General features: G+C 48.1%; 1 protein-coding gene across 1 annotated transcript in view; it reads right to left on the bottom strand.

Moving 5' to 3' along the window:
- The window catches only part of GALNT14 (polypeptide N-acetylgalactosaminyltransferase 14), a 91,559-nt gene that overhangs the window by 24,424 nt on the left and 52,074 nt on the right, over positions 1-15,061 (bottom strand). The window contains exons 4-6 of the mRNA XM_066316313.1: positions 6,873-6,940; positions 4,315-4,380; positions 2,162-2,283 (exon numbers count right to left, since the gene is read on the bottom strand). Of these exons, the coding sequence (XP_066172410.1) occupies positions 2,162-2,283; positions 4,315-4,380; positions 6,873-6,940 (256 nt within the window). The remainder of the gene's footprint in view (positions 1-2,161; positions 2,284-4,314; positions 4,381-6,872; positions 6,941-15,061) is intronic.

The following is a 15,061-nucleotide window of genomic DNA, read 5'->3' as shown; positions in this document are numbered from 1 at the left end:
ATGGTGGTTACGTGCTGCCCACACCCACCAGTGAACATCAGGCTCAGGGGGAAAACCATCAGCTGCTGGGAAAGCTCCAGGTGGAGCATGAAGGGCACCTCCACACGGGTGCATGGTGGCACACATGGGCTCCAAGGAAAGTGGCTGAGAAAATAAGAGAAGCAAAGGGCAGGGTGGTTGGGCTGTGGTGGGAAAAAGTGATGGGTGTGCTTTGAGGCACTCACTGCTCATTTGCTTGGAACTTAAACCACATTAGCGCAAAACAGACTGTTCCTGGGAGCAACAGAGTGAAAAAACGCTCCCCATAGGCAGCTGATCCTCATGGTGCAGCTGAACAGGGAGCCCATCTCTTGAGCACAGCCTGAAGGTGGCAGCAGTAACATTTCATACACTTCACTGATCAATACTTTAACCCTGCTGGCAAGGATGGGTACAGTGGGCCTGGAAGGAGACTGAGGACTCTGCCCTCATTCCACATCTTCTGTGAGCAGTCAAAAAGCAGGCAAGCGGGACCCTTCTGGTTTTGCAGGCTCCTCAACACTCTTTGTAGTACATCTCCCCTGCTGCCTGAGGCTGCAAGATACTGGGCAAGGTCAGGGCAGCATGAGCAGCACTGCAAGCTTTCAGACTGCCTTACTCCCAGCTGGGGAAAGATTCAATCCAGAAGAGTTCACAGAGGTGATGTGTGTGTTTGATGCCGCATTCAGACCACAAGGCACTGAAGCTCCTTTGGTGATGCTGCACATGGCATTTACACTCACCTACCCTACAGGGCTGGACACAGGGCACTGTCCTGGAGCTGTGTAGGAAAGCAGACCTACCAGCCCCTTCCTGCTGCCTTCACTGCCCTTCTCCTGACAAAATACATCAAAAGCTCTGCTTGGGAAAGAGACAATTGCTCTGGATACTCCTCACTGAAGTACAAGCAGGGCTTTGGCAAAAAGCAAGGAATGCCTGCCTTTAAAAAGCCCAGAGGAACAAGAGATGCTGTGAAGTTTAGTAGTGAATCCCACCCTGGACAGGCCAGCTATGAGGCTCCAGGGGGATATCACAGCATGTGTTCTCATAACTCTACCAGAGCCATGATCAATGATATGAAAAGACCATTTCCATTAGATTACCATCTATCAGCAGTTCTGTGGCCCAGACTGAAAAACAAGGTTGGGACCTCTCCAGCACTGGCTGTGCTACGAGTGCCAGCAGCACCCACTGCCCTCGCCCATGCAGAGGGCCCTGACCTGCGGCTGTGCCCTCTGCCCTGGTCCCATCACCGACACACAGAGGGGATGCAGAGCCCAGCTGTCACAGTATCACATCTGCAGGTGTGAAAAGCACAGGATGCCTTAGGTGAGGGACACTGTGAACACCAGCCAGGCAGGTTTTTCCATGACCTACCACCTCAGCCTGCCCTTGCTCCTCAGCTGCCCCTTATGTCAATACAATTCAGTAGTTATAAAATTGCTGAGTAATTAACACTAGCCATCAGGAGCCAGAGGTGTAGCAAGGGTGAAGGAACAAGGCACAGTGAAGGGAAAGGATGGTGCATCCATACCAGAGCTGAAGGCTTCGATCCCTGCACTCTGCTGCCAGCAGGTCACGGGCACAGAGCTCCCCTGACTCAAGTGACAAGGCGCCAGCAGCCTCTGTGTGCACGTCTGGCAAGAGAGTCGCCGCCAGAGAAAGGCGAGCATCATTGTCTGCTCCGAAATCAGCAGAATTTAAATCCTATTAAATCAATTTATTAGCGCTTAATTTGCATGAAATTAAATTCGGCCCCTATTCAAGGAGCCGTCACTCCCTTAAATCATCATCACTGAGCATTCTACATGAGCCTAATTAAAATCTCTGCTGGAGCACTGCCCACGTATTCCCCTATCACCACTCAACCTGTGCTTGCCAGTTAAAGTCTCACTGCCCCGGGAGACACCTTGAGCCACCCAACCACATGTTCCCCCAGTCACACAGACACTCCACCTACCTGCTGGGTGGAGGAAGACCAGAAAAGGCCATTTTGTACTCCAAAAGATCTCTTTGTACTCCTTACTTGGATGCCTGCATGCAGCTGGTTATGGTTGGATGGTCATGCCCACTGAGAGGAAGAGGAGAGGGACATCGAGGATGCATCCCCTGTGGGTGACTCAGGTCCCTCAGGAGCACTCACCTCTTTGATCCTCTGCAGCAGAGGGAGCAGCCAGTCTTTATTCACCTCGCAGTGACTGTCCAGGAAGGTCAGGACACCTGCTTTTGCCACGTCTGCCCCTCGGATTCGGGACCGGATCAGACCTGTTCAGGGATGCACCATGTCAGCTGCTGCCCAGATGGCTGAGGAACATCCCCAGCCACCTCCACTCGTGCTTCTCCTGGGTTCTAATCTGCCAAAACCCCACCCAGACAAAACATGGCCCAGGTTCACTGTCTCCTTTCCAGTGCTGCAAGGTATATAGCACTTATATTCCTAAGATCCCCAAAGAAATAAATGGCTCCACCAAGGTTACTGATTTATGGCATTTATGCCAATATATAGTTTGCACAATTAGTTCTGCTGCCACCTTCTGGGACAAAACATGACTCAAAATGCTTTCATGACCCTCTCCAGGCAACAAATCTAACACAGATGTGAGGCAGTGGGGAATGAGGAGTTGAGGGTGACAACACCTTGTGCCAGAATTAAGCTTTTCTCAGACTACCAACTTTTTCCTACTGTGACCCCTTCTGTGTCCCAGTGACCCCCAGATCTCTCCCCCACCCTGGCAGCACTACTGATCTGCTCAATGGGAATATATTTTTCACTAAGTAAAGAGGGTTGACTTTTCAAGGTGCTTGAATTTGGAATCATTTGGAGATGGGAGTGGATTGCTTCATGCATTTGTGAGAAAGAAAAATGAAAAAAGAGTGAGGTCACGGAAAGCAGCTGCACACATGGATTTCACACTAGACTCTTTGGAAAGATTACTGCTCTTAAAAGATGCCCTGTTCCTACTTATGCAAGCTTTCCAACACGTCTCCTGCCTGCAGCAGATGCTCAAGGGAACCACTGCATAAGAAAGGAGATGGTTTGTTGGAGAACAAGAGGAGACACAGGTGACTCAAGAGGAGCAGAACTTCTTTGTGAAGGAGAAACAGTGGTTATACAAGGGGACATATGGGCAGATAAAGAGAGACACGATTTCAGGAAGCAGCGATACATCAGGTTCATGCAGAAGGTCACTGACTTTCATACTAAAAATCCCTAGGGGAAAGGGGTTAAGGAACAGCCTCTGAGCGGGAAAGGGAACATGTGAACAAAGTCTGGAGCATCCAGCATTTGCCAAGGTCTCCTCCTGCAATGCAGACTTGTGTCTGTGTCCCTCTCTGTGACTCCTAAGATCTTATGCATAGGTATGTTCTTCTTCACACACCCCTGGCCTTCCCAAATCCTGGCAGCCCCTGGGGGATACAGTTAAAGTGATGTACTCAGCAAGGTAAGGTTGAGTTCCCACATTGTGACTGATGTATAGAGCACCAATAACTGCAGGTCTATCAGCTGCTGGAGATGAGCAGACACATACCCCCATAACACAGGTGAGGAAGGTGAGAAGAAGGTGCAGGTTTATGAGGATCTCCCTTAATAATCTCCTGCCAAAGCAGGAATGTCTCTTACAACCATGGGACCGGATGGCACCCTGTCACCAGACCTGCAGAGCCGAAACCCTCTGCAGAAAGAATCCACAAAGAACCTTCTCCACTTCTCAGTCTCCTCAACCCAACACTGACCTGGACGCACACCTCAGATATGCAGCATCAAAAAACTTACTTGTTTTTAGTTATCCTAATACTGCAAACCAGCATTTTAAACACACATTCAGGCTACGGGGAATGGGAAGATGTCTCAAAAGGTTGCCAGCACCAAGCCCAGTAGGACATGCATTCATTCTCCATATAGCCCTTCTTAATCTCCCAAATATAATTAATTACTAAAAAAAAAAAATATCCCACAGAAGCAGCAGGAGCAGATCTTCTCTCTTTCATTAGAGCAAACATCTTTACAAATAAGACCCAGGGCTTTGTTTTGCCTGTTCTAATTTTCTGGCTAATAAGCTACAGCTGAGGCTCACTGGATATCTTAATAGTCCCATCTTTTTCAGTGAGAGAAGGGAGATCCATTTCAAATCCCAGCTCTTTATCACATTTTCTTTTATCAGGGCCCCCCTTATTCCCAGGAGCCATTGACCTCCTTGTTGACCACTCCATGGAGTAGGTTTTCCCCGGCTCCGTCACTCTCACACCTCCCAAACGCTGTGTTTCCCCCGTGGGTTGTGGGCAGGCAGCTCTTACCTTCCCGCCGTCCGTTCCGCAAGCACTTCACCTTGGGGAGCTGGCCCAGCAAGCGGCAGTCATCGGCTTGGGAGACACAAAGGGGGGACACGTCACCCTCAGCCCCCACCGTGGCTCTGGCAGCAGAAATGGGGACTCCTAGGACAGACTGGGAGCAGGGACAGGATCCTATCCTGGACTGGTTGATGGCTTATTAGGGCAATGGCACTGCTGGGTCACAACAGCCTTACCCCTCAGCTCATGGAGCATAAATTGGGCCTGGCACAGCAGCAGTTTTCATAAAACTAGTGTAAATTCAGCAGATTTACACTGAGAGCAGCTGAATTATGCTCTAAAATCAGCACAGAAAAGTTGTGGTTCGGGTCAGAATCTAAATTTTTGCACATTAATGCAAATGACTATTTTTGGTAGCTGCAAAGCAATGCACAAGCTGTTGATGCGTGTCTGCCTGGCAGGGCAGGAGCTTCCCGTGGTGGGCTGGAGCCTTCAGCAAGGAGAGAGGGGTGCTCAAAGAGAGCCCTGTGGAGCAGCTGGGGGCTCCTCATACCCTGGGCAAGAAGACCATGGGGCAGAAAGGCCTGACAGCCACCTACACCTGAGCAAGGGAGGTCCTGCAAGCCCCCACACAGCCTTAGGATCCCTCTTCATCTGAATTTCTCCCAGCAAAGTGGAGGGAGATGTCAGGTGTACCCATCACAGCCCCCTCCCCACACTATGACCTCCACAACCCTTTAATGGCTCTCACCCTTCTGCCTCCTCTTCCTCAGCACTATAAACACAGAGATGAGTGCCCCATCCCCTCTGCCCAACCCCTGAACCCACACACCCCCCATCAAGCACTTTCACCAGCTCCAGAAATCTGTCAGCAAGAGATCACTGTACCCACACCCTCAACAATTCAGGGACAGAGCTGGAACAGGGGAGCAGAAGTGGCAGGGCTTGGCTACAGACTCACAACGAAAATCTGCTGGGGATAGTGGGAACTCCTGTGCTGGAGAACTACATCCCAGTGAATAACAAGTCAGCAGGCAGAGAGAGGTGAGAAACAAGACACAACTGGGCACGAGATAAAAGCACTAATTGCTTGGGGTGGATTGCAGGGAAAGAACTGACCATGTGTGCGTAGTGTATTATGCAAATGCATGTATTTTATGTAAATGCATGCAGAGCAGATGCCAGCAGGCTCAGACTATCACAGCAAAGATGTCAGATAGCTGAGACGCACTGAGTAGCAGAGGGGCTGCCCTAAGTTACATAGGAAACAGGCTCCCCTCTGGTGCCCGGGGATGATTTAAACCCAGCCCTGTTCCTCCTCCCTGGCTCACAGCACTTGACATGCTGGGACAAGGGAGCTGTGTTCCTACAAAATTGCCTCCTTCCAGGAAGGCAAGCGCTTTGCCTATTTAGCCAAGTATCGTATTTACTTCCTCCACCCTCCAAAAATCCTGCTTTGCTGTTCTCCAGGGCAGCTCAAGCCCCTGCACCAGCTCCTCTTCCCTGTCACAGCCGTTCTGCCAGTTCCCAGACTCGCCCAGCCTGCTTGCCCCGTGTCCTGGAGCTGCTCCAGGGCTCACCATAATCACAGCAGCTCCTTCCCCTAGCTTCAGCAACTTCCCAGGGAGGTGTCCATGCCAAGAAGTGGGTCTTGTGTGAAATCTGTTCCTAATGCTCTCCAAGGCAGTGCCTATTTATAACATCCAAGAGCAAAGCCTAGATCCATTTTTTAAAAGAAACCTATCTGGCTTTGTTTTCACGTTTCCAAGTAAACAGCTTTATTTTGCAGCTCCTTGAAACATAAGTGCCACAGACTACTCAGCCAGTTTATCATCCTTTTTATGCCTGAGACAGTGTTCTTGAGCACTAGGATCTTCAACTCTCCCATCACACTAGGCAAGGTCTTTAGCTGCAGTGGTTCCCTGGGAGCCTCTGGGGTTTCAGCTACCTTCTACTGGAGACCAGAGCTATTGATTTCCCTTGAGTCATGCTATTAACGGGGAGAGAACAGCAGGAGCATGTGGGCTGTTTGTGTGGTGTACAACGCTATTTATGGTGCACCTCAGAAATGGGAAACCCATGCAGGGAATCCTCTTTCCATGGGTGAAAAAGAAGGTGAAAAAAAGAAAATGAAGAGTTGCTGACCACCTACGTAAAAGTATGCAGAACATATACACAGGGTCAAGAGGGTCAGACTGCCGTTTTCCCATGGAATTCCAGTGGTGTCAACCCAGAACCGCTCCTGGCTGCAGCTGAAAGCCAGATCAAACACACCACGGTCATGGTGTAGTACAGCCATGTAAGGATTGGATTCACATCTGCTGGGCAGAAAAATGATTTGCCAAGTGCTTTTCTTGCATTATTTTCGTGAGAAGAGGTTGGATCATCTGGAATTTGAATTCTAAACGTGGCGATGCAAACCCAGCACAGCAGGGTTTGCTCTTCACAGCTACAGAGCTTTAAATTTCCTTCCACTCCAGCAAACTCTCCCCTGTCTCAGTGCTAATCCCAGTCTCTCACAGGCTTTTTGGCCCTTTGCTTTTAACAGGGAAGGGGTCACTTACGGTCATCACTGAAGTCATCCACGAGAATGATTTCATGGACGAGGTGCACTGGGGTGCGGTTCAGCACGCTAAGGAATGAAGAGAGAAAATCCATGACAGTGCTTGACCAGCTTAACAACCCAGCAAATGGAGCGGAAAAACCGAGGAACTGACCCCGTGCCAAAGCACAGAAGACCAGGCTTGGATTTCCAGAAAGGATATACTAAATAAGAACCTAGAAACCACCCCCCAGTAATCTACTGTGCCTGGCCATCGACTCCCTGTAGCCTGATCTAGGAGCTAAGTGCTCTGTTTTCCTAGGAAATAGCTGAGATTCACCCTTCTCACCTTTCTGAGGAAAAACAGAGTCCCGTATAAAGCCAGGAAAAAGTGGTGCTTTTTTCCCCCAAATTGCACCAAGATTCCTAACCGGGCTTGCAGCAAAGCTGCCATCACCTCTCCACCTCCTCTGGGGCTAATGATACGGTGTCCAGCGACAGCAGGGCCAACACAGAGAAAATTACCCAGCTCAAACCCATCTTTACACAGCTCACAGCTGTGGCAGGACAACTCCTGCTTTTATCCAGGAGCTGATTGTGTTTCAGAGGCTGCCGAGAGAATAAGAGCAGGGTTGGAGCCCACCTAAGTAATGAAAGAGAGAGGCTGGGGATGTGGTTCACAGCTCCCCTCGTGTGGACAGACACTGTGAGATGTGACACAAAGCTACAATTTTCCCTTAATTATGCCACCAAGGGTTATTATTGTTATTATTTAAAAATCTAGACCTGTTCTTTCCCTTTCTCTCCTATGTGCAGAGGTCACGGATTGGTTGCACTGGCTCCAGCAATTTCCTCTCCAAATAAACAGCAGTGCAAAAGTCAGCCTGACACGTGAAACATGGAGTTGTAGTTGCTATTACACATGCTTAAAATCCTGCCCCAACAAAGGGTCAATGCAGTCTGCCTGATGCAGAAGCCCCAGAGCATCCCAAAAGCCTCCTAAGTGCTTGAGTTGGGCTTTGATCATGCCAGTCAGGTTCTACAGGCTTTTACAGCATTTATACTTCTTTGCTTCCATCCTCAGTATGATTCCTTTTCCACAAAGAATTTAAAATTTTCTCAAATTTCGTATCTTCAGACCTCCCACTGGCACAGGAGGCCAGTCACCCAACTACCTAAGAATCCTGCAGCCCCTGATCCCCTGCCAGATCCTTATTAACAGGTTTTCCCAGTCTCTCAAGCTCCCAAAACTCTGGCAAAAAACCACACCTGGAAGTCTGGAAAAACCACATCCCTGGCCCAGACCACAGTAAGAAGAGCTACAAAGGGCAGAAGCCCCAGGGGACATGGGAGATACCGAATCTGCTGGCAAAAAATGCCCACCCCACCCAGGGGGTTCCCCTTTGCCAGATGCCTTCTGTCTGCACTGGTGTACTCCCTCCTCTCCAGGTGCTGGAATTACAACCCTGCAGAGAGAGAAACAGTTGAACTAGTTTTTTTTGGAAGGCATGCATCCCAAGGCATGACATAGAATCACAGAAACAAAAAATGGTTTGGCTTGGAAGGGACCTTAAAGATCATTCAGTCCCAGCCCCAGTGTGACAGGAAAGGGATAACTTCCACTAGACCAGGGTGCTCCGTGCCCCATCCAACCTGGTCTCAAACACTTCAAGTAAATGAACACATACAACTTCTCAGACAACTCACAGAAAAGAATTTCTCCCATATATTATGAATCCTTCCCCATGCTGGTTTTTCTTTTCCCTGGGCAGAAATCCTCAAAAATGGCATTTTCTATCAGACCAGAGTGGGTAAGCCTAGCACTTCCCTTGTGGAGCTCCTCAAAAATCACCTCCAAGAATCACTTTCTCTGGAAAGACAATTCCTGCCTCTTCCAGTTTCAAGATCTCGGGAAAAAGCCATCCTTTTCCTCCACTTCAGATGCCTTGCATGCTAAGGTTTGAAGGAAGAGAAAGCCACTGTTCCCTAAGCAACAATCTGGAGCTGCTGTGGCCACCCCGACACTTTGGCTCTTACCAAGCAGAGCCAAACAGCACCTCTCCAACACCCACAGCCAGAATGGAGTGCTGGGAAAAAGTGGCTCAGCGCCCCTCCTCCCACTGGGGCACACAGAACAATTTAGATGTGCTGTTTCCACCTGTCAAGTGTTTTTTAATTATTGTTATTAATAGGCTTGTTATTTTTTAGAAATCCCCGTACGCCAGAGCTGAGTTCAGCAAATTACTGTAGCCGAGCATCAGTAGACAGAGACAGGAGAGCAATATCACGCTCAGTGGAATATTTAACAAGTGCTGATTGCCTGGAAACCTAACTCTGTGCAACCTGCAGGAAAGAAGCAGGCTTGTAAAAAAGCCAGCAAAATAAATAAATAACCCACCGAGAGCGGGAGGGGAAGAGGCAGCGGGAAACTTGGAGCATTCAAGGCCTGCCTCTGCCTGGTCTCCCCTGTAGATCTGGCTGCCAGAAACGCAGTGCAGGGCTGAACTCTGTGGGAAGGTGGCTGCAAAGAGGCTGATTCTGCTTTTACTGGTACCAGCCACACCAACTCAACCAAAGTGCCTTAGAGGATCTCCTGCCAGAGCATATCTCAGGGAAATAAATGGACCATTCCCAGCCCTAGGCTGGGGAGAGGTGCAGGCTCCCACTGTTCCCAGGTTAAGCAGCTTACTGCCAACTCTGTGCCTGGGCTTGCCACCCCATAAATCAGGGAAGATGACCCCTGAATGGCAACAGTGGCCATCTGTGGGACTGACCAGAGCAGGGGGGAAAAGGCCAGTGTGCTGACCCACAAGGGAAGGACGTCTCCAAGGACTCCTCTGGCTCCAAAAACCATCACCTTTCCATGGGGTTAATGACACACACCACTGTGGGTGGCACAGCACGCCCTCACCTGTACCACCACAGCCCTCTCCCATCAAATCCCTTGTGGGACTCACTCACCACACGACAGTTTTCCCGAATTCAAGTGAACAACTCACCCTGGTGAGGGCAGTCCGAAGGCTGGCTCTATGAGACCTGCTGTCCACTGCTTTCTGCACACCCTCAGCTCATTATTGCCCCTGCAAGTCAGTGCACAGCCCCCAGCAAGCCCCAAAACCACTGCTAAGCCAAGGGTCACTCGATGCAGCCACAGAGACATGCCCAGCAAAGCCAAATCCGTGTCTCCAACGCATTTTCTGCCTGGGGCTCTATTAACCACAGAATAACACACACATGATGCTGCAAACACAGAACATAAGCAGCCCTCCTGCAGCACTCCTGAGGGGGGATGGGAAAAAGAGGCATCAAATCCTCCACGTTTTCAACATTACGGTTTTTGGCTTTTTTTTTTTTTAGATAGACCATAAAAGCACTTTAAAAAAATTCAAAGCTGGCTTTTCTATTACTTGTGCCTCTGCTCAGCTTTGATTTTTTTTTTTTTAATACTTTCCTTTATGTCTGTGCACGGTTTTTTTTTTTTTTTCCTTTTATACGGGTAAAATCAGAAGACAATATTATAGTGCTTTGAAGTCCCTCTGTTATTATAGATTTTTTTCTCTGAAATCAAACATAGGTAGATATATACTGCAGTGATGGGCATATCTGAGCAAATCAAAACAGTTTTCAAGTTCTGCTGAGCCAAAGATCACAACATTTTCTCCCTTAAATTGCCAAAAGACCTGTTACCATCAAAATGAAAGCTCATGCCTCCAGTCCAGAAAGCGCTTACTCAACCTAATAAGAACAGGTTTGCTGCTAAATTATCTTGAAAAGACAATGCTAAAATTTTCTTTGTTCCAATTTATTTACCTTATGCAGACATAGCCATGGAAAATTTCACATTAAATTTTCATTTTAAGATCCCTCTTCCATCCTCCTCAAAAATTTGTTGGGATCCTTTTCCACCTACCCAGAGGTAAGCACTGGATCCAGCAATTTCATCTCCAAACAAACAGCAGTGCAAAAGTCACCCAGACCACATAAGACATGGAAAATGTGTGCAGGAAGGAATTTAGATCTTCTGACCAAGTCAGTGTGGTTTTGGTCATCACCCACTTGCTTTAGAGAGGTGACTGTGGACACCCATCCTTGAGAACTCGTGAACCCATTAATTCTCTCCATGGCAACATATCGGGACTTGTTGGGAGGGAAAAAAACACCTTTGGGAGGATAATAAAATATGAAAAGGGCCAAGGGTCACAATTATCGAAATCAGACAGAGTATGGAGAGAAAATACCCACCAAAACGAACTGCTTCAACAACCCCAAATAGCTAATTATGTAGGAAGAAAGACATCACACCAAGAATAACCATAATGAGCTTTGATTACACTGCGGCTTTCGCATTTTATTCTTTCAAATACCCACCAAGCTCTTTGAAATTCAAGAGTTCTCTTATGTTAACATCAAAAGGTAAGAGCGCACAGAGGGCTGTGTACTCAGTCACCGCGAGAGATGATTAGCAAATTAAGAGAAAAAAAAAAAGTCCAAGGTTTAAGCAAAAAGCAGAAAAGAAAAAAAGAAATGAAGAAATAGTCAGCACAAAGTGCTAATTATACAGTTTCTGTGCAACACCTGGCTTGTTTTTGCTTCTTTAATCAGGCTCATTTCAGTTATGGCACAGACTCTATATGGTGCCTAAGCAAGGAAGCTTCGTCACCTCCCTCTCTCAGATGTGTCTGGATGCAGACAAGGCAGGGGCACAAGGGGAAGGTGAGAGGTGCTGGCTACCCAGCACATCACTTCTCTCACCTATGAGCACTGCAAAATGAAAGGCATGATACTCACTCTGCTAATTAATGATTTAAATATTTGATGTGATATTCACAGCACTTGCATCAGGACTCCTGCCAAAGGATGTGTTTTGGTTTGTCAGCAAAAGGTAAATAATTTAAGTTTTCTTATTCCTGCCCTTAGCTCCCCAGCTGCAAGTTTGAAGAATAAATAAATAAAAACCACTCAGCAGAGTAAACGGGACTGTCTCACCATCTGCCCAGCAGGTCATCCACATGACAGCATTAGGATTCCCTTGCTAAATCCAGGCTAGAAAGACAGGAAAGAAGAAATTGTTGTTCTGGTGAGGTTTTATTATTTTATTTTAAATGCCTCTGTACTGCTTATTTTACTCCTTGCTCCTGCCTTCCCATCTTGGGTTTAGTCACGTGGTCCCACCTCATGCATTGTTGGAAACTCTCACCATTTTTTAGGCACTGAGCCCTGGAGCTTGAAATACGTGAAACTGAACCACACAGGGATAAGGAACTTGTTCAATAGTCCTGGTTGAAACAACCCAATGGTACTTTCTTCACTATCTGCACAGTAAAAAAAACCTTAAAAAATCTCCAGAGCTACTTTGCTATTGACCATCTCCTCCTTTCCGGCCTCTTCTCCTATTTTCTATTTCCCCTTCTCTTGACACCCATCCCCTACTCCCTGGACAGTTGTACAAGCACAATTGCACATGCATTTATAAATGCTGATCTCGCCATTTCCAGAGATGTGGACCCTCTGTAAATTTACTTTTCCTTTTTTTCTCCCCTACTTTACTTCCAGCTGGCAAATGGTCAGAGAAAAGACCATGAAACTTTCAAACGAATTCATTATTCAACACAATCCACCAGCTTCTCTCAGTAACTCTGACAACGCAAAACGTCCATAAACCAGCCATCCCAAGCACTCCCACCCTGACCTGGATAAGTAAGGGGTGCTGTGGAGGCCACGTGTTGCTGCTTCCTACCAAGAGCCTGAAACACACTGAGCCTGCAACACAGCCCAGCCTCAGCACTTGGGGAGCATGGAGGCTCCCAAGCATCCAGGAAAACCACAGGAATAGCAAAATCCTCCCTGTTCATCAGGAAACATGGTCACTTCTGCAAGAGATGATTCCCTCCCCTGCTGCCCTCAGCAGCACTTCCCTCTGCCACTCCTCTGTGTCTACATGGGGTCCTGTAGGAAGGGCTCCTTTTGCAGGGTCAGTGCCCCATCACCCATGGCTTTGGACAAAACAAGAAATGTCTCATTGTCCTGCCTCTTGCTCCTGCCAGGGCAATTAACTGAGAACACTGATTTTGCAATGAGGCTGGAAAACCCAACATACTGGAACTCGGGAAACCAGGTTTGCAACTCAGAATCTTCCACCAGCTACAGAGAAATCACCTCTCTCTTCCTCAGTCTGTCCATCTGTCACCTGGGTTATACCACTGTGGACATGTATTTGGGAGAGCAGGGTAGAAGAGGTGCCAAATTCACCCACCACAATGCTCAGAGCAGTTGGCCACAGACTTCCCCAAAAGGCACAAAGCACTGTCAGGAGGACAGAGTTTGTTTTGAATGGCCAAGGAAAATGATCCATGTTGTTACAGCTACTGTGGGATGGAGTCATCTGGAAGATCTAATTAAACTGAGTATTTGGTGAGCAAGAGGGAAAAAGCCCCAAGCAGTCAGAAGCACAGCAAATTAACCTACAGAGGCTAAAGAGGCAGATGAGCCCTCAGCTGGGTGCAAAAAGAGGCAGGGAGGTGGCAATATGTGAACAACCACATCTATAGAGAAAACAGACCAGGACCCATGTCACCAGCTTGCCACCAAGGATTAGTATACCGAGGCTTGGCTGCATCAAAGCAAGCCTCTAGACACTGCATCCAGCAGGAAAACAGTGAACTGTGATGCCAAAAGGCACCTCCAAACCACAGGGACCAGAAAAAAGAGGGTCAGCTCAGGAAAGTTCAGGATCTCAGCCCAGAGACAGGCAGAGGAGATGGGGACCCAAGGCTGTCATCTCAGCTCCTCACTGCCGGGGCTTGCCTCTGTGGTGCAATTCATTGGGATGCTCTGTGGGGCTCTGGAAGTGTTGAGGAATGAACCTATATGAAAGAGGGCTCACAAGGGTCCCTACAGCTGGGGAAAACCTCCTCACAGACAAAACATGAGCACTGGAATTAACAGGGCCCGTAAGTGAGGAGGAGCAGTGCAAAGGGGAAAAGCTGTGGTGAAAATAACACACAACCAGGTAGGGAAGGCAGTAAAGTCAATTAATCAAGTCAAGCAAAGAAAAAAAAGAGGAACAAGGAAGAAAGTCTTTCTATGCTGGAAATAAGAAACTTTAAAGGACAATCAGCTAGAGAAAGAAGTAAAAATTCAAGGTACCTGTATTTCTAACCTTGTCATCACTGCAATGAACCATTCTCTAATGAAGCCAGATATAGGGATCCAGGCCTAAGAGCTGTACCATGGTTGTAACATTTCTCATGTGATAACATCACTCATGATCACACCTGGCAGGACAGTCAGGTGCTGAGTTATGGGGAGAAATAAGATTAAAATCCATTCCTGCGCTTCACATGTTATAAGTCCCCTATATCTCAGGGGCTAGAGAACTGCACTTGCCACCTCTCTTACAAATACAACTCATTTTGGGGAATGGCAAACTTATGCAGGGCACTGTAAAGACGAAAGAGAAGGTCCAGGATCAAGGAGGTGGTACACAGCACCAAGCATCAGTGTCACCAGAATCCACACACTCCAGAGTGAGAAAGCAGTGACAGATTACTGAGGGAGAAGCAAGGAGACAGGATTGGGCATGAAACCATAAAGCAGAGCAGGAATTCAATTTCAGGACTGTCAAACTCACTTGTGGCCCTGGATACGCTCACCTGAGAAAGGATGCTGAGAGAAAAGCTCAGCAAACACATGACAGTGAACAGGGCACAGCTGAAGCCTCCCCCCAGCCAGCAATCCCAGTCTGACCAGCCCCAGCAATGGGAAGGGGTCCCTGGGAATGCCAGGGTTTAAAAAACAAGACTTGCAGCAGAGCACAGACCCCTAAGCACACACGAGACGCAGCTGCAAAGCACTACTGCCACAGAGTGCAGCAGACCCAGGCTTGCTACAGAGGAACCCACCAGCCTAGACCTGGACACACCTCACCAGATCATCCCACAAGGAACCTGCAGATTCAAGGCACACATTGGGATTAAACACAGGTTTCAAAAGCCTGCAGTGAAAATGAAGCCTTCAGTCTATCCATGACAGCAAAACACAGCCAAGAACAAACCGACAAATGAAGGAATGGCCGCAAGCCCAGAGTGCTCCACCGTGTCGCTGCAGGAGTACAGAAACCATCCTTGAAATTCTGGTCTGCATGCGTGTCATTAGGGCTTCTCAATTAGCAAGCCTTTCTGGCACTCGATGGGGCACTGGAGAAGCTCTAAC

This window comes from Sylvia atricapilla, chromosome 3 (genome assembly GCF_009819655.1).
Source record: "Sylvia atricapilla isolate bSylAtr1 chromosome 3, bSylAtr1.pri, whole genome shotgun sequence".
NCBI classification, from domain to species: Eukaryota; Metazoa; Chordata; class Aves; order Passeriformes; family Sylviidae; genus Sylvia; species Sylvia atricapilla.
The sequence above is the reverse complement of the archived record's forward strand: the minus strand, read 5'-3'. Positions and strand labels throughout refer to the sequence as shown.